The following is a 24,023-nucleotide window of genomic DNA, read 5'->3' as shown; positions in this document are numbered from 1 at the left end:
CAATATTTTTATTTTTGTAAACAACAAAAACGTTATTATAAAATGAAATTAAAATTGTATAAAAATATATAATATTAATTTAAAATATATTAAATTTTCTAAGATACACATCATATGATAATTGTGAGCCTTTGGGACCCCACTTTCTGTTCTTTGGTTTCTTGCAGAATTGGTAATTTCTCAATCACTCTTACGGCTGAAACTACAAGATGGAAAACTTATTCAAGTCGCAAACGTTTATGGTCCTGTTGATTCTAATTTTCGGGTGGCTTTTTGGGCAGAATTATCAGGTTTGAGAGACCCTCATAACTGTCCTTGGGTAATTGGGGGTGATTTTAATTCAACTATTTCGGTGGATGAGAAGAATACAAGGGATAGAAGAACCGGTTCGATGAACATGTTTGCTGACTTCATAAACAGTATGGAATTAATGGACGTCCCAATTCAGGGTAATAGATTCACTTGGACCAATAACCAATCTGTCCTGGCCCTGGTTAGGCTGGACAGATTCTTGGTTTCTTCAAACTGGGATGAATTCTTTCCTAATTTCAGACAGCTTACCCTTCCTAGACCGATGTCCAACTATAGCCCTATTCAGCTTGTTTGTGGTCTCCGTGAGACAGTCAAATCCCCATTTAAGTTTGAAAAATGATTGGTTTGAGGAGGAAAATCTTATCCCCTTAATCAGCTCTGTGTGGAATGAGTTGCAAGTGGAGGGCTCTAGTTCGTTCGTTATGGCATCAAAATTAAGGGCTGTTAAGGGTAAACTAAAAATTTGGAGAAGAATATGAAGTGGGTTACTGATAAGAAGGCTTTGTTGAGCAGCATTGTTGAGATTGACAGAGCTGAAGAGGCAGGTCCCTTGTCTGAAGATCTGAGACTTAAGAGGTCAATTGCAAAAATCAAGTATGATAAGATGGCAGTTGACGAAGAGAGGAAGTGGAGACAAAGAGCTAAATCCATTTGGCTTAAAGAGGGGGATAAAAATACAAAGTTCTTTCACAAAATGGCAAATGCTCGTGCTAGGTTCTCTTCAATCAGAAAACTGGTGTGGGAGGACAGGTGTGGTGAGTCTAATTCTGAAGTTAAATCTGTAGCTACTTCTTTGTATAAGAACCTTTATAAAGAGAAGTGGGTTCAAAGACCTTTTCTCTCTGAGCTCCAATTTAATAAGTTAAATGAAGAGCATAAAATCTAGTTAGAGAGACCATTCTCAGAAGAGGAAATTAAGGGCGCAGTAAAGAAGCTAAAAAAATGATAAATCACCAGGTCCTGATGGTTCTCTAATTTATTCTATTTAAAATGTTGGGATATTGTGGGGAGTGATCTGATGCAGGTGTTTCAGGCATTTCACACTAATGCCTCCTTTCAAAGAAGTCTGAATGCAACTTTCATCATTCTTATTCCAAAAATTTAAGGGGCTGTCAATATAAAGAACTTCAGGCCCATTAGTCTCTTGTACAATTTCTACAAAATCTTGGCTAAGGTTTTGGCTGAAAGAATGAAGTGTGTGTTGGCAGTGTTATCTCTTATAACCAAAGTGCTTTTGTCCCAAGTAGACAGACGGTTTGACTCTATTCTCATTGCCAATGAACTGCTGGAGTCCAGAATAAGAGAGGGGACTCCAAGTGTTTTGTGTAAACTGGATATTGAAAAAGCTTATGATCATGTTAACTAGCACTGCTTGGATCTGGCTTTGGAGAAAACGAATTTTGGGCAGCTTTGGGGAGAAACTGAATCAGAGTCTGTGTATTAAGACTCCTAAGTTCTCCATCTTAGTTAACAGGCAAACGACAAGGCTTTTTGGAAGTTCAAGAGGTTTGAGGCAAGGTGACCCTCTCTCTCCCCTACTCTTCATTTGCGTCGTGGAAATTCTCTCTTTAGCAAGAAGGCTGCTGAGAGTGGGCTTTGGGAGGGCTTTGCAATTGCTCCGGGAAAAGAAAAGGTCAATATTCTTCAATTTGCTGATGACACCTTATGCTTTGTTGATGCTTCTCCTAATCAACTGGAGGTGGTGCTTGGAATTTTGAGTTGGTTTGAAGTGGTGTGTCTAGCCTCAAGGTTAATTTGAGTAAATCTCATATTACCCCTGTAGGTCTTGATACAAATCTAGAAGTTTGTGCAGAAGTTACGCCTTGTCAGACTGCCCATCTTTCGGTCAAGTACTTGGGGCTCCCTCTTGGAGCTAAATATACTTCCTCTCATATTTGGAATCCAGTGGTTGAAAGAATGGAGAAGAAATTGGCTTCCTAGAAAGCTAAATACCTTTCTTTTGGGGGGAGAGTGATTTTGATTAAGGTAATCTTTCTAATCTACCTACTTACTTCCTCTCCCTATTTCCTATTTCTTCCAAAGTGGCTAACAACAGATTGGAGCAACTACAGAAAAACTTTCTCTGGAGAGGTTGGGAGGAGGAGAAGAAGGTTCATGTTGTAAACTGGGATCAAGTGGAAGTTGGAGGGTTGGGAATAAGAAAATTGAAGAAATTCAATTCTGCCCTCCTGTGTAAATGGCTTTGGAGATTTGCAAATGAAAAAAATGCATGGTGGAGAAAGTTAATTGTGGACAAACATGGAGTGGACTGGGGTGATTGGAGATCCAATTCTCCTATTTCAAGAGGAATAAGCTCCATTTGGACAGGTATAATGAAGAACGCTAATTTATTTGATGAAGGAAACGGTTACAACCTGGAAAATGGGGAAAGAATTAAATTTTGGAAAGACTCTTGGTGTTTTGAAGTGTGTCTAAAAGATGTTTTTCCTCTCTTGTATCAAATTTTTGTAAATCAAGACTCCTCGGTGGCTGAGAATTTCAATGTGGATGGTAACTCTTTCAGTTGGAACCTAACTTGTAGGAGGCGCCTCTTTGACTGGGAAATTGAGGAGTATGCAATTCTGTTGGGCCTGCTCCAGAACCAGAGGATTGACCCAAACATGGAGGATGCTTGGAGATGGAAATGGGAAGCTGATGGCAAGTTTTCTGTTAAGTCTATGTCTAGTAAGTTGATAAGTTCAGGTCAGGAAAACTTTCCGGCTAGGCAGATTTGGAGCTCAATCAGTCCTTCTAAAGTGAAGTTTTTGCTCTGGACAATGGCCTTAAATAAATGTCTATCCATAGTTAATCTAGTGAAACGTGGCATACAGATTTCGGACATGTCATGTAGCATATGTGGTGGGGTAGTAGAAACTACTGAACATCTGGCCTTACATTGCCCAGTCTCGAATTATATTTGGAGGCATTTTCTTCAATCTCTGGAAATCAGCTGGGTAATGCCAAATTCTGTGAAGGATCTGCTGTTGTGTTGGCAGATTGAGGGTCTCAGCAAGAAAGGTATCTCGGTTTGGAAGACTATCCCAGCTGCTATGCTTTGGACTATCTGGATTGAAAGAAATAACAGAATTTTTCAGGGCAAAGCTAAATCTTCAAAGGAAATGGTGCAGAAAGCTGTGGGTAAACTTCTGTCCTGAGTGTCGGCAACGGAGGTGTTTAAAAATCAGAATTTGAGTCTGTTGTTTAGATCTCAGAACTGGATGTATCTGTAATTTGTGGTGGCTCTAGGCAGCCTCTAATGGCCTAGGCTCCTTTGTAATGGTTCTTGTTTTAATAAATTACCTTACCTTTTCAAAAAAAAAATAACTGCTAAAATAATTATTCCATTATTAATATTTTTATTTCCATAAATTTTGAGATAAAAAGAAATCATTTTTGATATAAATGTAGATTAATTGATTTGACAAATTCAATTTATATTATATTCTCAAGGTTTCTGTAAATAATATTTTTATTTTGATAAATAATATATATGCTTTTATTTAGTTCAAATTAAAATATTAATTAATAATTTATAAAATTTTAAGATACATGTCATGTTCAAATTTATAAATATTAAGTATTAAAATAATTATTCTATTATTAATATCTTTTTTTTTTGTAAAAATTCTTGAGATTAAACATATTTTTTATATAAATGTGGACTTAAGAAATTATTTATTCTATTAGTTTATAAAATATTAGTTTTGAATATCATTTTTTTATTTTGCTGGAATTGTTAAACATAAATGTAACTTTTCCACATTACATGTGGACACTAGAATAGAAAAAGGTTATTTTATTTCATCAAATTTCATAAGATGAAAAGTGGCCTAGTGGATCAAGCGCGCGGTTAAGGCTTTAACGCTAGGTGATTTGTGTTCGAATCACGCCAGGCATATTTTTTACAAAATAAATGTGTGCTTGTGCAAGAAACACGTCGATCCGTTTCGGCCATATCATTGTGTATCGGTCGATACAACACGATACGGGTCGATACGAATATGTATCGCTCTGATACGCGCAATTCAAGGGATACGGGTTTAATCGTAGAATATCTTGTATCCCCTCTGGCCAATACCGATATAATACGCCCTACCGATTCGATACACCTTGTATCGGGCGTATCGTATCGATATTCAAATCCTTGATATCAACAACTGAAACAGAATCCACAGAAAAAGAGAAAAAGATACAAAGAAGAGAAAGGGGGAGATAAACGCTCTTAACTCTCCCATAAAAGATACATGATTACAATCGAGCCCAAAAAAGTTGATTCCTTCCCACTCCTTATTTTGCCAATGTACCAACAAAAGAATCAGCATCTCTTTTTACCCATTGTAGAGTAACCTCCAGTCCTTGTTACAGCCATATAATTCATCTCTTCTCATAAATGTAGCCCCACCACCCAACACCCTCTTCCTTCGCAGCTAGCTTATAACTAGCTTTGAGTCTCCTTCAACAAACAGTTTACAAATATTCAAATCCTTAGCTTTTTGGATTCCCTCCAAGACAGCCAATATCTCAGCCCTCAAAGCAAAGCTATCACCATTTTCTGAAGGCCCTGAAAACAAAGCTACCATCTTTCCTTCTAAGTCTTAGAAAACACCTCCTAACCCAGCTGTAGCCCAATTACCGGGGAAACTTCCATCAAAATTATGCTTCACAAAGTTGGTTGTAGAGGGTCTCCATTCCATAAAAGTTCTTTCCTTTCCTTGAGCTAAAAAACCCACTTCCATTTTTTAGGAGTTTTAAGGAATTTTTAACGATTTGCCTGACATAATTTTTGGTTCCTAGAACAATGTAAAGATTGTACATCATGAATAATATAGAAAATGGCATATAATATTTGGAGGAATGGTAGTAAACAAGTATATGCAACTATTTCATTCTTAACCATACAGACATGGTGGGACACATGAAAAGATACACAAAACAAAAGATGGCCACATCTTTACATGAGTCCCACCTTGTTTGTAGGGCAAAGAAATCAATGAGCAGCAGAAACGTGTCATTTACTAAAATTTCTCATAATTTGAACAATTTGGCAATGTGCTTTTTTACTTTTTAGGCAACCATCCAATACTATCTTATCAAAAAACACAGCAACCAGTCATTGGGTTTTAATAGCTGTAAATTATTCAAAGCATTAAAACAACTTTCTTAAAAACTCCAAATGGAAGAATTAATCTTTAAAAATTAGAATAGATATGCTTCTCAAAATATAAATAATTAAAAAAAAAGTGTGTGATGAATGGAGATGAGACCATATGCAGGCACTAAAAGATCAGAAAAAGAAGGCATTCGAGATTTTACCTTCTTGTTACTAGCTGCATCTTCTGCTTGTTTGACCAAGGCAGTACCTTCAGCAGTCACATGCTGCATCACAACATAATCAGCACAAAAACAAAAATAGAGGTAACATTTTCATGGTCTTTTACAAAGAGAAGTCATACACAAGTATTAGATCACCTGTTTAAATATATTAGAAACAGGGTCTAAACCACGAGGAATTCTGAAGAAGAGCCTATACATCCTAGACAAATCCTCCACCTAACAAAAAAAGGTAGAGGCAACATAATTCAGTTTATTAAACAGCAATAAGCACTAAACAAAATGGAATGGCAAAGCATGATTCATGTAGCTGATACCATATAGTTGGGACAGGGCTTAGATGATGATGAAACTGCAATTAAGTGTATACTATCCAAACGGTCAATGCAATGAAAATTTGGACAACATAATAAACCAAGAAAATACCTTGTCATCCCTAAGCAAAGCATGACATCCAGAGTGTTCCTTTTCAAGCAATTGGTTTGCATACACAAATAGCAACTCGTGTTGCACTTTCTGCACCAAGAAAAGGTAATAAATAAGTACTGTATGTATGCACATATTGATCAATAAGATAGTAAACATAATTCAGATTGTATTGATTGTAGAATGGGGAAAATGCATCACCATCGGGCGGAGATGAGAAGACTACAAGAATATACATCTGATATGCAATACTATCACTGATGTCAGGTATGTACTGTGTCCAACACTAGCATGCTAGGCACATAAAGATAAAGGTAACTGGGTATCAAATTGGAAAACTAGAACAGAGGTGAGTTCCCCCACATGAGTATTTTTTTGTTGGTAGAAAAGAGTATTATGTACATAAAATTGCTTGTTTGCCAGGCTGGTAAACACCTAACCTTTCTCTTACATATTAGCTTTACACACAATTTCACCAGTTAACCCCATAAAACATTTGTTCCCAATTAATCCCTTGTCTAGTTGTCTTGCAAATGAATCTGCCATATCATTTGCAGGTCTAGGAACTCAATTTACCAACTTGCCATTCATTTGCAAGATATTTGATCTCGTTTAGATTTTAGAATGTGTCTATAATAGCATATGCCTTGACCATCCTTCCTTAACCAACCTGTCACAAATCTCCTTCCACCACCAATCTTAATTGAATCTTCTACCCAGTCTTAAGGCTTGTAGTACAGCTATCGTTTCTGCTCTTGTGGAGTCCCTAACCCCTATGGGAGTTAAATAAAGGGCAGCCCAGTGCACGAGAGTGGTTATCACATTTCTTTTTATTATTGAATCTAATAACACTAAAACTTCCCCACACATACAACAAGATAATCCCCATAACTGTTGAATTGTATGAAGCTCTTTTCAAAAAACATTTCTTTCTCTATAAGAGGTCATGCCATAAACATTGGTTAGTATCCATTCAAGTCTTATTTATTTTGTTCCTTATTTTCAAATCCAGGGATTGCTCCCTTAGTCCCTTAGATGATGAACTTTCATCTTAAGCGAATTATATATTTACACTATTAATTCTTTAAAGCAAGAGGGGTGTCAGAACAAACCTCTAATAACTTCTGCTCACTGCTAGAATGTAGGTAATGAGAAACACGATCCTTCTCTCTTTTCAAACATTCCTCAGCCTAATATGTCACATGAGCTTTTAGAGAGCATCATAATTTGTGATAATAAACTTTCATTCAATGAAAGAGGAGATGGAAAGGATACCTTTAACATGTAATCTGGACAAGAATCCTCCAGAATCCAATTTGAAGCCTTGCGAGAATAGTAGGCAGCAGTATCTTTAAGCATTGCTGCCTCGAAATCATTTTCATAACAATCCATCTGACCCATTCCAATTTCAACAAAAATGTCTAGAACATTCTTCAATAAAGCTCGATCAATTTGCTCTCCCTCACGCTCTTGATCAATCTGCTTCATAAAATAATTTCTTAAATTTGACACGGTTGGCAAGGAGATATTTCAACATGTAAAAAACAATGATAAATACATACCAGAGAAATTACAGCATCCCTGACTTTACAATTTATCTCTCGGTAGACCTGAAATTAGAGAAAAATATGTGTTTTCCATAACAATTCAATGGAATATGTCTTTAAATAAAGGCACGAAAGTAGAACAAGGAAAATAAGTTTGTGAAATTTTTACATCAAGCAGTTACAACTGTCCAAAGGCAATAAAGAAAAAGAAACTGTGGAAAAGAACAACATCATTATTGTTTTCTTGGTAAAGATGCAGTACGATCTTAGAATAGTAAGAGAAGAGGAGAAGAAGAGAAGAGGGAGAAGAGAGAAAAGGAAAAAGATATTGGAGAGAAAAGACTCTACTGGCAGCGCCAGCCTTTTTAATATTTATACTAAGGTGACCATTCAAAAGATAAAATAAAATACAATTACATATGTGCCCTTGCGGCACTAAACTGAAATAAGACTAAGTTATTCAACACTTCCCCCCCAAGTTGGGACATAGATATCAATCAAGCCCAACTTGTCATATAAGTCATTGTGCCACGAGTAATGCAAGCATTTTGTAAAGATATCTACAAGTTGCTCCTTAGAACTAACATATGAGGTGCACACTTCCCACATTAACAATTTTCTCTCTAATAAAGTGTTTGCCAACATTTATATGTTTAGTTCTATCATGAAGAACTGGGTTGGCTGCAATGTTGATGGCAGCCTTGTTATCACAATACAAAGACATAGGGCTATCAACAGGAAAACCCAGTTTGCTCAACAAATTCTTTATCCACATAGCTTCAGCCACCCCATGGGACATTGCTCTATACTCAGCTTCAGCACTAGACCTAGCCACCACACTTTGTTTCTTGCTTCTCCATGTGACTAGATTTCCTCCCACAAAGGAATAATACCCACTAGTGGATTTTTTGTCATCAACCGATCCAGCCCAATCAGCATCTATATAGACTTCAACCTTCAAATGACCATTCTTTTGGAATAATAAACCAGCTCCTGAAAACTTCTTTAGATATCTGAGGATTCTCTCTGCTGCCTCTAAGTGTGTGGTCTTAGGAGAATGCATGAACTGACTAAGAACACCCACTGCATAAGCAATGTCTGGCCTGGTCATGGAAAAATACAGGAGCCTCCCCACAAGTCTCTGGAATTGTTTTACATCCTTGACAACTTTCACCACAACAGTCACCCAGTCTGTGATTTGGATCAATGGGAGAGTTAGTTGGCTTAACCCCTAGTTTTCCTGAATCCTGTAACAGATCTAGGATGTATTTCCTTTGAAAAAAGAAGATCCCCTTTTGTGAGCTGGCCACTTCTATTCAAATGTAAATCAGTCCTCTAATATCAAGATTAAACTTGTGATTAGCATAATAGAATAGATCTGAATAACTGTATAAGAGGGGAAGATGGTGAAGAGAAGAGGTAAGAGAAGAAGAAGTTGAATTAATCACCCCTTTCCTCTAACCATAATTTTATTAATCTCTAAAAAATTGATGGTGACAAGTATACCCTTAAGTGGGCGGCCCAGCTTGGCAGTTACATTAAGAAAACAAAATAAGAACAAATAACAGGCCCATCAACATTAAATAAAAGATAAAATAAAGGATATCACACGAAAGGTTGTTAGGGCCCATTCGGCCCAGTCTCTTTACACTCCCCCTCAAGCTAAGCATAGATGTCAATCATGCCCAGCTTGCTTATATAGTGTGTCAATTTCCCCCTGGGAACTCCCTTGGTCAAGATATCAGTCAGTTGCTCTTCTGATGTGATAAATGGCAAACAAACTTCTCCTGAAGAGACTCTTTCCCTTATGAAATGCCTATCAACCTCAATGTGCTTAGTTCTGTCATGTTGAATAGGATTATGTGCAATGTTGATAGCAGCTTGGTTGCCATAATAGAGGATCATTGGTTTCTCGTAGTCCACCTCCAATTCCTCTAGAAGGGATCGTAGCCATAGTAATTCTGACACACCATGAGTCATTACCATGTATTCTGCTTCAGCTGAGGATCTAGCAACTACTGATTGTTTTTAACTCCTCCAAGACACAATATTCCCAGCAACCAGAGCATAATAACCAAAGGTGGACCTTCTGTCATCAATACATCATGCCCAATCTGCATCAGTAAAGGCTTCCAAATTCATGTGACCATGCTTAGCAAATAAAATACCTTTCCCTGGAGTACCTTTCTAGTAGCACAGAACCCTTTCTGCAACAGCTAAATGAGTATCTCTGGGAGAATGCATAAACTGACTGATAACACTGACTGCATAGGAAATATCTGGCCGAGTCATGCAAAGGTATAACAGCTTCCCAAGCAGTCTCTGAAACACTCTCTTATCAGACAAAAGTTCACCATCTGTGGCAAAAAGCTTATGATTAGGATCAATGGGAGTGGAGATGGGCTTAGATCCAAGTTTACCAATTTCAGCAAGAAGATCAAGGGCATATTTGCGCTGAGATATGAATATACCATCCTTAGATCAAGCAACTTCAATGCCCAGGAAATACTGAAGATCTCCCAAATCTTTGATTTCAAATTCAAAGTTGAGAAATGCTTTTAGTTTACTGGCATCTTCAATGTCATTACCCGTTACCACAATATCATCAACGTAAACAATCAAGAAGGTCACCAGAGAATCATTTCTCTTCAAGAACAGTGTATGATCAGATTGTGTTTGAATGTATCCAAAAGATACAAGAGCAGCCTGAAATCTCTCAAACCAAGCCCGAGGAGATTGTTTGAGACCATAAATAGATTTGTGTAGTTTACACACCTTGCCTTTCATCTCCTAGAGGTAGAGACATATAGACCTCTTCATGCAATTCTCCATTCAAGAAGGCATTTTTAACATCGAACTGGTGTAGGGGCCAGTCAAAAGTAGCTGCTAGAGAAAGTAAAACCCTAACTGAAGTCATCTTAGCTACAGGAGCAAATGTCTCAGGATAGTCAATGCCATAAATTTGGGTGTAACCCTTAGCAACCAACCGAGCCTTAAACCACTCAACAGAGCCATCAGAGTGATATTTAATAGTAAACACTCATTTACAACCCACTGGTTCCTTCCCTTCCAGCAAGTCCACAATATCACAGGTATGATTCTTATGCAATGCATCAAGTTCGATCATCATAGCTTTCCTCCATTCAGCTTGAGATAAAGCTTCCGATACAGACTTGGGTATCACATGGGAAGAAACAAAGGCAAAAAAAAAAAGAGTAGGAAGGGAAGAGAAGGTTGTAAGATATGTGTTTGGAGATATAATGGGTTGCACATTTCCGCTTGCCCTTGCGAAGAGCAATAGAAAGGTCAAGGTCTGGAACAGTCTGAGATGGGTCAGTAGAGGGCTGACCTGTTTCCTTAGGAATGATGGGCGTGGAAAGATGCTCTTCTGAAGGAACCTGCACATGTCTAAATCTCTGCCTTCGGTACCACCTTTGGAGAGCAGGAAAAGAAGCAAGAGGGGGAGCAGGGACATCAAGGGTAGGTCCAGTGGAAGAGGTGGACACCCCATGATTGGACTCACAAGGGATGGAAAGGGGAACAGCTGGAGACATAACAAAGTACTCGTCAGATTTCTCCCCCTCAGGAGGAATACTAAAGAAGGGAGTCGACTCTGCAAAAGTGACATCCCGAGATACAAAGTGGATGCCACGAACTGGATCAAAACAGCAATAACCCTTCTGTGTGGAAGCATATCCCAGAAACACGCACTTATGAGCATTAGGTTCAAACTTGTGCCTCATGGCCACTCCCAATCATCCTCCGAGGCTGCAGGTCTTGAAAAACACAATGAGTGGGAAAGAAAGTTATGTTGCAATTCATTGACTTTGTTAAGTTACTAACAGATAAGAGGTTTGTATTAAGCTTAGGGACATGAAGAACAGAAGATAAGAACAGGGTGTCAGAGGTCTTTATATCACCTTTACCAGAGATGGGGGCAAGGGACCCATCAGCACGGGATATTTTTTCTTTCCCAGAGAGGAGGTGATATGAGCAAAACAGGTTAGATAGGCTGGTCATATGGTCTGATGCACCAGAATCAATAATCCAAGGGTATTTATGATTACTTGAAGCTGAAGCATGATTCACAGAAGTACAAGTACCTGAGTGAACAAAAGTCGATGAAGATGATGTACTGTTGGAAGGGTGAGTTGAAACCGTAGCTTCCAGGTGATTTAGGAGCCTCCCATACTTCTCAAAATCCAACTTCATTGCAGCCAACTACTCAATAGTTGATTTTTCTTCGCTTTCCTTACTTTCCCCTTCAAGCACTGTAGCAGCATTAGTAGTCTTGGATTTTCCCACCTGACTGCCCTTCTTAGGGTTATTATTGTTCTTAAACCTATCAGGAAGAAGTTCAAGATGAAGCTTCCAGCAGGTGTCCTTCGTATGCCGTGGTTTCTTGCAATATTCACACATCTGCTCTCTTTTCTCGGTAGGGCCCTTCGGTTTCATTCCCGCATGTGCAAAATGTTCTGTAGATGAACTCTGCAACGGCACCTGCCGCCTACTCTCCTCACTACTTATCATAGCATATGCCTGTGAAAGAGTAACCTCATCCCTAGCCAAAATGTTTTGTCTGATAATATTGAACTCAGGGTTGAGTCCAGTGAGAAACTCACACCCCCTCTTTCTCTCCACCAGCTTTTTATACATTTCAGCATCATTTTTACTCTCCCACACCACTGTCTCCATAACATCAATTTCCTGCCATGGGGATTTTAGTATAGAGTAGTAGATTGCCACACTCTTCTCCCCCTGTCTCAAGTTCTTCACATCACTTCTCAATTTGTATGCTCTGGCTGCATTCAGTTTCTGTGAATAGGTCTCAGTTACACTATCCCATATCTCCTTACCGAAGACATCCAGAGATAGTATTGGCTCATATGGGGTTGCATAGAGTTGACTAACCATCCTATAACAGTATAGTTCTCTTGCATCCATCTTTCAAATTCAGGGTTTGTCTCTTTGGGTTTCACCTCGCTGCTTGTGAGATACCCGAGTTTTCCTCTCCTACAAACATAGATTTTTATAGATTGTGCCCAAGCAAGATAGTTCGTCCCATCTAGCTTAACTGTGGTAACACCAATCAAAACGGAATCTACTAAAACTGGTCCAGAAACTGGCACCTGCTTGAACTCACTTTCGTATGCCTCCATTAATCAAACGGAAATCAAAGAACTGAAAATTTTGATTATGTAAACTTACTTGAAGTCAAACCAGAACTTGGGTGCTTGAAAAACTAGGGTTTTGCTCCGTCCAACAGATGGAAGGAAGAAAGAAGACACTACCGCACCCACCAGACTAACCCAAACTCTTCCAAACCTGAACTGCCCTCCTTTAGCAGTCACAAAACACCTTCCGAGCACAGAGTGTCACACCCGAGGTTCACCTTTCCTGGTAACCTCAAAAATCTCTAGTCGGCTAGGGTTTTGAGCAGCAACAAAACAGCATCACTTCTTGGCAAAATCTGGCCAGAACTAAACTCTCCAAACCCTTCTACCAACTAGGCAAGTGATTCTCTATACTATAGAGAACCTATCTCTCCATACACTCTCTTGATTTTAGAGTGTACATGAACAAAGAAAAAAGAAGGAAGAGGAATTGAACCTGCTCTGATACCAAGATGTAAATCAGTCCTCTAATATCAAGATTAAACTTAGTGATTAGCAGAAAAGAACATATCTGAATAATTGTATAAGAGAAGAAGATGACGAAGAGAAGAGGTAAGAGAAGAAGTCGAATTAACCACCCTTTTCCTCTAACCCTATTTTTATTAATCTCTAAAAAATTGATGACAACAAGTATACCCTTAAGTGGGTGGCCAGCTTGGCAGTTACATAAAGAAAATAAAATAATAACAAATAGTAGGCCCATCAACATAAAATAAAAGATAAAATAAAGGATATCACACGAAAGGCTGCTAGGGCCCATTAAGCCCAGTCTGTTTACATATTCCAAGGAAATACCAAAGGGGACCTAGATCCTTCACCTCAAATTGAGTGGCTAAGAAATCCTTTAGCCTTTGAATTTCAACCTTCCAGTCACATGTGATCGCTATGTCATCAAATAGAGTATGGTCAATCTGACACTATTTGTAGCCAATCTGTTGTATAGCCAGATGAAACTTGTTGAACGAAGCTCTTGGTGATTGTTTTAGACCATACAACTTTAGCCTACACACTTTCTGCTCTTTGCCTAGGGCACTAAAGCCAGAAGGTTGTACCATGTACACCTCTTCCTCAAGGTCTCCATTCACAAATGTGTTTTTAATGCCTAGCTTATGAAGATACCAATCAAGGTTTGCTGCAAGGCAGAAAAGAACTCTAATAAAGTTCATATTAGCTACTAGAGCAAAAGTCTCTGCATAATCTACTCCATATACCTAGTAAACCCTTTTGCCACCAACCTAACCTTATACATTTCTATTGTGCCATCCTTGTACTTCACTATGAACACCCACTTGCACCCTATCGGTTCCTTACCCTCAGGAAAATCCACTAACTCCCACGAACCATTTTTATATAGGGCATTTATCTCTTCTTTCATTGCATCTGTCCATTCAGATACTAAAAGAGTTTCTACCACATTTCTAGGGATAGGGACACTGTTAGTGGAAGAAATGAAAGCACGAAAAAATGGTGAGATGTTCTCATAAGATACAAAATAGTAAAATAGGATGCTTGGTGGTACAAGACCTAACTCTCTTCCCTTTTGCAATGGAGATGTCTAGGTCATTAGCAGATGAAGTATCAATAGCAAGGGGATCAGAAACATCAATAGGAATGATAGTACCTAGTTGGATAGGATCTGTCCCCAATGAATCTGATGATGTTGGCGATACGATTTCAAGTTGCTCCACAGCTCTTGAATTTTAGCTGGTCCTTGCGACTACGAAAAACACGACACGGAGGGGGGTGGGTCAGGCAGAGGGGGGAGAACCTGAATTGGTTTCTCCTCCACCCTACCCTCCCCCTGAGGAGAAACCGGGAAAAAAGGGTCGCTCTCAAAGAAAAACACATCTATAGAGACAATATTTCTTGGAAACAGGGTCAAGGCACCGATAACCTTTTTGGGAAGAAGGGTAACCCAAGAATACACAGGGAATGGTACGAGGATAATGTTTACCACGAGTAGGAGATAGGTCCTAACAACCAAACACACGGATAGGAACAGAGAAGAGAAGAGCCTTGGGAAATAGAAGTTGATGGGTGGGGGGGTGGGGGGGTGGGGGGGCTTGTATCCTAACAGGCGAGATGGCATTCGGTTGATGAAATAGGCAGCACACAACACAACATCCAACTAAAAACGTTTAGGAACATTCGTGTGTATGAATAACACACGAGCAACTTCAAGGAGGTGGTTGTTTTTTCTTTTAGCAACACCATTCTGTTGGGGGGTTCTAGCACAAGAGTTACGATGTATGGATCCACACGAAACAAAAAAACTCCGCGATATCACTATGAAAACATTCTTTGGCATTACTTAATGGGAAAATTTGGATTTCCGTTTAAATCTGAGTGAATATCGAGCGTTGAAAATCTTTAATGATTTTGGGTACTTCATCTCTAGACCGCATTGCATACACCCATGTATATCGGGAGTAGTCATCAATAAGCATAATGGAATACTTATAGGCAAACTCAGATGATAAAGTAACAGGGCCCCAGCCATCAGAATAAGCAACATGGAAAGGAAAACCAAATTTATTATTTCTTGAAGTAAAATGATTTTTACAATGTTTGCTCAACCAACAAGTTTGACATGTGAAATCCGACATTGACACTAATTTAAATAAATCTGGTAATAAAATTTTCAATGATTCAAAAGATAAATGACCCAAAAGACTGTACCATAAATGGAATTGGCTCTTACAAGATAGACTCTTAGACTCAATAGCTACAAGACTAGCTTTATTCTCCAGCATTTAAAGACCATTTACCATACGATTTCTACCGATCATCTTCCCCGAGGCCAAATCCTGTATCATACAAGAGGAAGAAAAAAGGTTACTAAGTAGTTTAACGAATTTGTTATACTACTAACAGAGAACAAATTTATAGGTAGTTTAGGAACATGTAGAACATCAGGAAAGGTGAGTCCAAGAGGAAGGGTGATGGTTCTTTGCCCAACTATAGTGCAAAAAAGAACCACCAGCAAGTCTCACCTTATCTCGACCAGATAATAGATGATAAGATTGAAAACAATTGGACTTACTCGTCATATGGTTCGAGGCTCCAAAATTTATTAACCAAGGAGAGTCTGAGAAATGAGAAGGCACATGGAAATCTATGGCAGAATTACCGTTACCTGATGTAGATGCAAAGGAAGACGAGGGGGAAGAAGCAAAATCCATCTAGCGGATTGCCCTCCCATACAACTCCAAATGGTCACGGAAAGAATTAATGATATCTTCCCCAGGATCAATCACAAAAGGACTCGTAGCAGTGGTAGATGAATGAGGCTCTTGAGAGGCTAAGTTTGTTGCATTAAACTTCCTCTGACCTTACCATCCTAGCTTCTTATTCTAGTCAGACTTTTTTTTATCAATATTCTGATCAAACTTTTTACTCAACTCCTGAACCCACTTTGGCTTCCCATGAAACTCCCAACATGTATCCCAAGTATGTCTAGGTTTCTAACAATGTGCACACCATAGTTTATCTTTGTCATCAACTTTCTTCTAGAAGTCACTCTTTTTATGAATAATAATAAATTTGTTGATTCATAAGCAAATTTAGAGTGAGTTCATACATCATCCCAGCGAGAGGCGCGAGCTGCAGTCCTTCCTTGAATCTTACAAGTAAACTAGGAAAGAAAAACAAGAATCACAATTGAGCCCAAAATAATTCTTCCCTATTTACCCCTTGCTTAGCTAACATATCTGACAAAGTATTTGCTGATCTCCCCACCCACTGTACAGTGACCAACATATTCCTTGTCAACCAACTAAATTTCTTCATTTCATTCTTGTATCGCCACATTGCCTCTTCAGAATTTTTCAACCAACCGACCACCACTTTGGAGTCCTCAATTATTAGTTGTTGTACCCCCAGCTGGTTTGCAAATTGCACCCCTTGTACAGCAGTTAAGAGTTCTGCCCTGATGGAGTTCCCAAATCCCAAGGGACCTGAGTAAAGCAACAAAATCTCTTCCTTCGCATTTCTCAAAGCACCCCCATTCCGGATAAACCTGGATTACCCATGCTACTTCCATCAAAGTTCAACTTTAGTGAGCCTTCGGATGGAGGAGACTAGCTTGTAATTGATTTGTCCTTTAGAGATGAACACCTCGCTACTGCTGACCAATTTCTCCATAGGCCATTAAAGGAGAATTGATGATAGATTTCCAAGAACTTCAGCCAATGTATTGCCCTATTTAACACACAGCCTTTCAAATCCTGGCTGCTCCTTTCCTTTTCTTGAAAGATTCTAAGATTTCTTTCTTCCCAAAGAGTCCAAATCAAAGTAGCACGAGCACATCTCCACATCATTCTCCCTATTTTTGTAGGCCAATAAAAGATAGAATGGTTGAAGAGCATGTGAACTTCTGTTGGTAGACTCCAACTACCCCCAAACAACGAAAGTAGCCAAGCCCAAAGGTCTGTAGAAAAGGGACAAGATATTAATAAATGGTAACAATCCTCACCACCAGCTCTACAGAGGATACACCAATTAGGAGAAATACAGAGGAAAGGTCTTCTCTTTTGTAGGCTATCTAAAGTGTTAACTTTCCCATGGAATATTTCCCAACAAAATGCCATAATTTTTGGGGAAACTGGCCTACACCAAATTTCTTTTGACGGAAAGGGTTGGTGAGTAGAAAGTTGAGAGATGGACTTGAAGAAAGAAGCACAAGTGAAGGTTCCATTGGGTCTAGGAGTCCAAACCCTCTTATCTGGCTTGGAGGTATCCAAACAAACATGAATAAGACAACCAAGCAAAGCAAAAAGAGAATCAATTTCATCAACCCCTAGAACTCTACAAAACCCAAAATCCCAAGTAGGATCTAAGGTGTTCCCAAAGGTGAGACAAATTTTGAGACCACATCTTTTTTGTACAAAGAAATAGAAAAAAACGAAGGGAACAAATCCTTTAACGGTGTGTCTCCTACCCAAATATCCTCCCAAAAAAGGACAGAGTTGCCAGAACAAACTTCATACCTGATAAAATTGAGGAATTGAGGAAGGGTGTTGTGAATAGCCTTCCAAGGTGCTGCTAGGTTAGCTTACCTCGATACACCAGCATCCCATCCATTCTCTAACCTCCCATGAATGCTTCCCACCACCTCGTGCCACAATCTCTCTCTTTCCAAAGGCCATCGCCATAACCATTTCCCTAACAGGGTTTGATTTTTTCTAGTTACCCTCCCAAGTCCCAAACCCCCTCTTCTTTACTTCTGCAGACAATTTGCCAGTTAACCAAGTGATCCTTTTTTTTCTTGTCCCGGCTCCCATAAGAAATTTCTCGTCAACTTCTTCTAGAAGTCACTCTTCTTGAAGGAATTACCACCACCCGTAGCAACACTCCCTTTTGCTACTAACGCAATCTACTCTCCCTCAGGATTATTCATCACATTCCGTCTACTCTCTTCTGACTGTACTAGAGCATATACTTCTTACACTGATGGGAGATCTCTACTCCCCAATATCTGAACCATGATAGATTCATATGTGGAATTCAGCCCTAAGAGGAAGGCAAACACTCGTTGTTGGGAAACTAGAGACTTGTATGATTTGGCATCTGCATCACATTTCCAGTCTATATTCTAATAGTGATCTAGTTCCTTCCAAATAGAAGTCAAATCTGAATAGTACACAGTGAGACTCCTCTCCCCTTGCTTACAAGTTGAGGAGGCAGCTTGAACTAATATATTTTGGCATAATGTCGTTGTTTTGAATACGTAGATTTAGCATGTTCCCATATCTCATGAGTTGTTTCTGCCCACATGAAGGTATTTCTGACTTGTGGCAGCATAGACAATAACAGTCATGACATCACCATGCTGTTTTCCTAGTCCCACCTATCATGTTCCACACTTCCAGACTGAGGTTCTCTAACACTACCATTGATATACCCCACTTTTCCCCTTGCCGTTATGTAGAGCTTGATTCCCCTTGACCATTCTAGGTAATTGAGGCCATCAAAGGGAATCTTAGCCATGGAAAACCTCATGTCAAAACCTCCACTCATCCCACTCTGACTAGAGGTCATACCAGACATACTAGAATCCTCAGAAGACAGAGAACTTGATTTCGGTTCAGTCACAATCCAGTCAGAGAACAAGCTCTCAGTTCAGTTCAGACTCACAGTTCAGTCAAACAAGGTTAAAGTCTTAGTTCAGCCACAGTTCTAGGAACAAAAAAAGCTTGTTCCCACACAGAGTAATCAAAACCGATCACACACCATAACTTGTTCTCAGATTTCAACCCTAATAAACCAGTTCAGATGTGAAAAACATATCAAAAACAGGTTTGACCAGTCCCTCCAACAATACTCATCAACTTTCCACAGCAATTTAGGTTTTACTATGAACTAAAGAAGAAAAAACTGTTGTCACAGAAGTTACAGAACTACAGACCTGAACAGCCCACCTTTCAGGGCATAAGAAGGATCACTCGACCCACATATATTGAGAGAAAACACTCTTACACCAGTCACAGGTCATTAGACCCACATAACCCACTCACCTGGGTACAAAAAAAGACCAGTTCAATCCATAAAGCTGAGGAAGAAAGAAGGAGAAAAACTCTCACAGCATTCAGCTTCCCTCCCCTTGATGATTTATGGGCTCACAACCAGGAGAGGAGAGGAAGAAATACACAGTGAGCTCCCTCACATGTCCACTAGAAACCTCTTTCCTTTGATTCAATCACAAATAGACAAATAAGGTAGTTGAAGGAAGAAACAAACTGATCACCCTGCTCCTAAGATTGGATCTGACACTCTGATACCATGTTTTCTTGGTAAGGATGCAGTACGATCTCAAAATAGTGAGAGGAGAAGAGGGAGAAGAGAAAAAAGGAAAAAGAGATTGGAGAGAAAAGAGCCAACTGGCGGCACTAGCCTTTTTAATATTTATGCTAGGGCAACCATTCAAAAGATAAAATAAAGTACAATTTCATATGTGCCCTTGCAACACTAAACTGAAATAAGACTAAGTTATTCAACAATTATTATGTCATATTATAAACTTGTTGTGTACCAGATCACGAAAGCAAGTCAGCCCAACTTCATTGAGTGGAGGAAGTGAACGCCGCGCAATGAAGTATCGATCAAGATAGTGGAAGAAACGGGAAAGCCACCTGACCATGACCTTATGATTCGTCCACCTTTTCACAAGCTCTCTCAACATAAATTCATCATGCTTTTCTCTCAAAGATGGCAATACCTGAGTACAACAAAATCTCCAATAAATTTTATGAGAATGTAGAGGCAAATCACAGATGTTTCCTTCCAACTTAAAAGAATCACACTAATAAAATTTAAAAAAATTGAAGATGAATATAAAGGAACAGAAACATGTTACAAACAATTAGCTAGTTAAAAGAATGAGCAAACAAACATAAAGAACATTTAAGCAATTTGCATTCCATCAGGACACTTTCTAATGCAATATGGGAAATAATTGCTCAAGCTGCAGCGAACCAACATCATAGCCCTATTGGGGCAAAGAAAGAAGAAAGAAAATTAAAAAGAAAAAAAGGTTCCAAGAAAAGTCAAAGGCATCCATCATTTTGCCAACATATAAATTGTGTTTTTAAGAACCCCAGAAAAAAAAAAAAAAAGAATCAGCAAAAAAATATTTTAGCACTAGCGACAGTATTCAAAAAATATTAATGACTATGCAAACAGTAATTTTACGTACTAAATAAGCACATTTCAAGCAATATATGTTCCAGTAAGGTCAGCAACAAACTTTTTGATTAATAAAGAATTAGGTGACCAATGGTAACGTTCCAATGGAGTGTTTCTGGTGTTCCAGGAAGTAAACAGTCACTTTTTAATGTTATGGAAAGGCCAGAAGCATTCCACTGAAACATTGCAAAATACCACCTAAGCAGTTTGCATAAAATATCTATTTGACCAACTACGTAATAAAACCAATACTGATTGCAATATGCCACCATCAATTTTCATCTATCCATCAAAAGAAACACAAAAAAGTCACTATCAATTTCCACCTATCCAAAAACCTTCTATTGAAGTTTGACACCATCTGCTTTCTGGCTTTCACCAAGAAGAGGTTTTGTTATTCAACTTCCAATATATCTCAAATTTCCTTTGCACACTCAAAAAAATGAACATTATTTCATAAAGAAGCCCTTCTGATGTCACCAACAAACTATTGGTAACTGACAAGAAGCCTGAAATTCATCCCAAAAACCACAGCAGATGCAAATAGACATGCAATTGACCATAAGCCTACCCAAAAGAACTTAGTCCCTTATATATCCCTTAATGTTCTTGCATTGAATGAAAGGATAACTGATATCTTCCCAGTAAACCAGACCCTCACAAAAGGATTCTGAAGTTCCATCATGAAAGCCCATTACATCCAAATGGGCTTGCTCTGAAGAACCAAAGTCAGGGTCTTTGAATAAGTAGGGTAGTAAGAGAGGAACATTACAAATTTGTGGTGCAAACAATCAGGGGATGAAAACAATCAACAAAGACATAAAGACCAAAAACAGCCAATTGATTCTATAAACTCTATTAAGTGTTACAATCAAAATGCACGGGCAGATCACCAATAAGCAAAATTCAATATATGCCTAAATACCAAAAATGTGGAACTTCCTCACCATTGAAGTGATGTAATCCTCAAAGGATTCTCTGTATTTATCATATAGCTGTTGAGAATAATCATGGGGCGGTTTTTGAGTGCACATATTGTAGATGGTTCTGTTGGTAAAAAATAAGGAAGACAAGGCATGAAGAAGAGAACCATATAAACCGGAGTAATTAAGCATTACAGAAAAAAAAAGGATAAAATTAAAAAGAGCAGTAAAGGATACGTGTAGAGCATCATATAATCCTCCGAGCTAAATTGTGTTTCAGGAAGCCCTTCTAGAATGTTTTTGAGCTTCGTGATCCCCTTCTGCATAAACTCCCATCCTTGGTCTAAGTCAATCGTCTTCCGCTCAGCCATTGTCATGTCGCCACCCTCTAGACTTCCTTTTCCAGTTTAACTACTGCAAAGCGTTGATTAACAGGCATTACAATCCGGAATACAACGGTTAATAAGAGTCGGTGGTAACCAATACCTTATTTGTATATTCCAACTACACGAGCAAAAAGATAGCAAATCCTCCAAATTCAACACCAGACAACCCACCCAGAAGTTCATACCAAAACAAACCCTAGGTTTTTAATCTTCTGAATCAAAACCAGAATAACACAATGCCCTGATCAAAACCCTCCGGTGATCGAGAGAAAATCCCCAGTGCAACTTTAAGTTAACAAAAAAAGGGGAAATAACCTCATTGCATTAAAATCACTAACAACGAACAAATACTGCAGAGAAACGAGAAACGATCCGGTGCAAATCGACCAAAAAATAGAGGAAAACAAAACGAAATGAAACTAAAAAATATATTATTTTTCCATTGAAAGAAGCAAAACGAGACAACCAGGTCAGAAATATATATCAGAAAAAGAAAAACATAAGAATTCAGAGAGCGAAGAGATTGAGAATACCTAAATTGATTTAAACGCTAACCCTAACCCTAGCAAGCAATCAAGCAGAAACCCAGAGTCGGAGGGAGAGAGACGGTGAAGCGGAGTAGCGCGAGTGATGGAAACGCCGCTTTGAATTGGCGAAGGACTTCCGACGGAAGTTCATTAAAGGGCAGAAGCAGATGAATCCAAAGAGGTTTTGATTATTCGGTCTCTTTCGGTCTTTCCTTCTCTGCTCCTCACTCATTTTCTTCTCCTCTTATACCTTGAACCGGGTAATTACTGTTAATTTTACTTATTAATATATATATATATATATATATCTGATCTGATTCTTTACAAATTATCTATCCTAATAATCTTCCATAAATCTCGTGTTGGATTTATTAAATTACCTGTTAATCCTAGATTATTGGATATTAAATAGATCCAAGGAGAATCGTTACAGATTTCTTCGAGTTCGAGCCCATCAGAGGATCCATCAAAAAAAAATTTAATGGGCCCACGAGATGAAATTGGAGTGTTGGACCTGTTGGTCTGGACGTGTTAATATAGCCCCGGGTTAAATTTATCTGGGCCGGGTTTGGCAGCCGACCCAGCGGCTGCCAGGTGTTATGTATGTCTTTGCCACGTCAGACTCTGTTCGTGTCTACATACTTGTTTGGCACGTTGTTTAAAGGAAAATATCAAAAAAAGAAAAGCAGAATTTTCAATTTCCTAGGTTATTCCTAGTACATTAATTTTTACTACGTGTCTTGTAGTTACTGGGCCAGTCACTAAAACTCTTATATATTACGTCATCTTAACACGTGGATTCATGTTTAAGTTGACGTTGCATGTGATGACTGGCCCTACGAGTATAACTGCAGAGCATTCGAACTATGTTCTGCTCTTTTTGGTTTTTTTGTATTATAAAATTCCGTTTTGTTCTAACCAACACGACTACGAAAACTTCTCTATATTTCCAAAGATAAGTTTGTTTTGGTGTAAATACAATTTTACGCCGTTGTAGTGGAGGGACGATGGTCCCCGGTGGGGCCGTGAGGTGCAAAATAGAGATCGTCCTTTGATTATTAAGGCTAAGTTTGGAAGTAGTACAGCATAAATACATACAAAATAATACAAAATATAAGGTTTTACACTCTACTTATTTGCATTTGTACTTCTTCCAAACTCAGCCTAAAGTTCAGTTGGTAAGGAGTATAAATACAAATATGTAGAGTATAAAACCTTATATTTTGTATTATTTTGTATGTATCTATATTGTACATATTTATATTTGTACTTCTTCCAAAATGAGCCTAATACATTTCTTGGCTCAACCGTACTGCCCTTCATGCATGCCGCCATCCATAGACGATATCACTCCAGGGTCATGATTTTACCCATGATCTTGATCCAACTTCAGCATCATCAACGATTCAAGTTGTAAAGATCATCAATAAATGGGCAATGAATTGAAACCCTCTCCTGGATTATTGATCCTCAAAGAGAAATCGAAACCCCGATAATTCAAAATCCAAAGACCTTGAGAAGAAATCCCCCAACACAAACACACACTCCCTCCAAGCTTTCTCTTCGTTTCTAATTCCTTGGAATGGTCACGAATAATAGAAACCAAGTTGGATGAGAGGGGATAACAAAAACACAAAAGCATATCAAGGCCAAGAGAGCGAATGCTCGTCTCTCCTTCCACTTCCAATTCAATGACTCCAATAATAAGGTAGAT

The 24,023-nt window shown here is 38.6% G+C and overlaps 1 protein-coding gene across 2 annotated transcripts in view; it reads right to left on the bottom strand.

The window, feature by feature from the left end:
• LOC148861588 (cullin-1) overlaps positions 1-22,609 on the bottom strand; it is a 29,057-nt gene extending 6,448 nt beyond the window's left edge. Inside the window, exons 1-10 of one of the 2 annotated variants that reach the window (XM_088982458.1) lie at positions 22,316-22,609; positions 21,634-21,810; positions 21,421-21,520; positions 19,821-20,006; positions 7,632-7,679; positions 7,345-7,548; positions 7,182-7,259; positions 6,070-6,159; positions 5,782-5,862; positions 5,626-5,688 (exon numbers count right to left, since the gene is read on the bottom strand). In XM_088982458.1, coding sequence (XP_088838584.1) covers positions 5,626-5,688; positions 5,782-5,862; positions 6,070-6,159; positions 7,182-7,259; positions 7,345-7,548; positions 7,632-7,679; positions 19,821-20,006; positions 21,421-21,520; positions 21,634-21,773 — 990 coding nt within the window. In that variant the 5' untranslated portion in view covers positions 21,774-21,810; positions 22,316-22,609. Of the gene's footprint in view, positions 1-5,625; positions 5,689-5,781; positions 5,863-6,069; positions 6,160-7,181; positions 7,260-7,344; positions 7,552-7,631; positions 7,680-19,820; positions 20,007-21,420; positions 21,521-21,633; positions 21,811-22,315 lie in introns of both variants that reach the window. The other variant, XM_088982457.1, reaches the window with a different exon arrangement.
• Positions 22,610-24,023: the final 1,414 nt, after the last annotated feature.

The sequence above is a fragment of the Nelumbo lutea genome, chromosome 4 (assembly GCF_056320005.1).
Source record: "Nelumbo lutea isolate HS-2025 chromosome 4, American lotus-T2T, whole genome shotgun sequence".
Classification (NCBI taxonomy): domain Eukaryota; kingdom Viridiplantae; phylum Streptophyta; class Magnoliopsida; order Proteales; family Nelumbonaceae; genus Nelumbo; species Nelumbo lutea.
The sequence above is the reverse complement of the archived record's forward strand: the minus strand, read 5'-3'. Positions and strand labels throughout refer to the sequence as shown.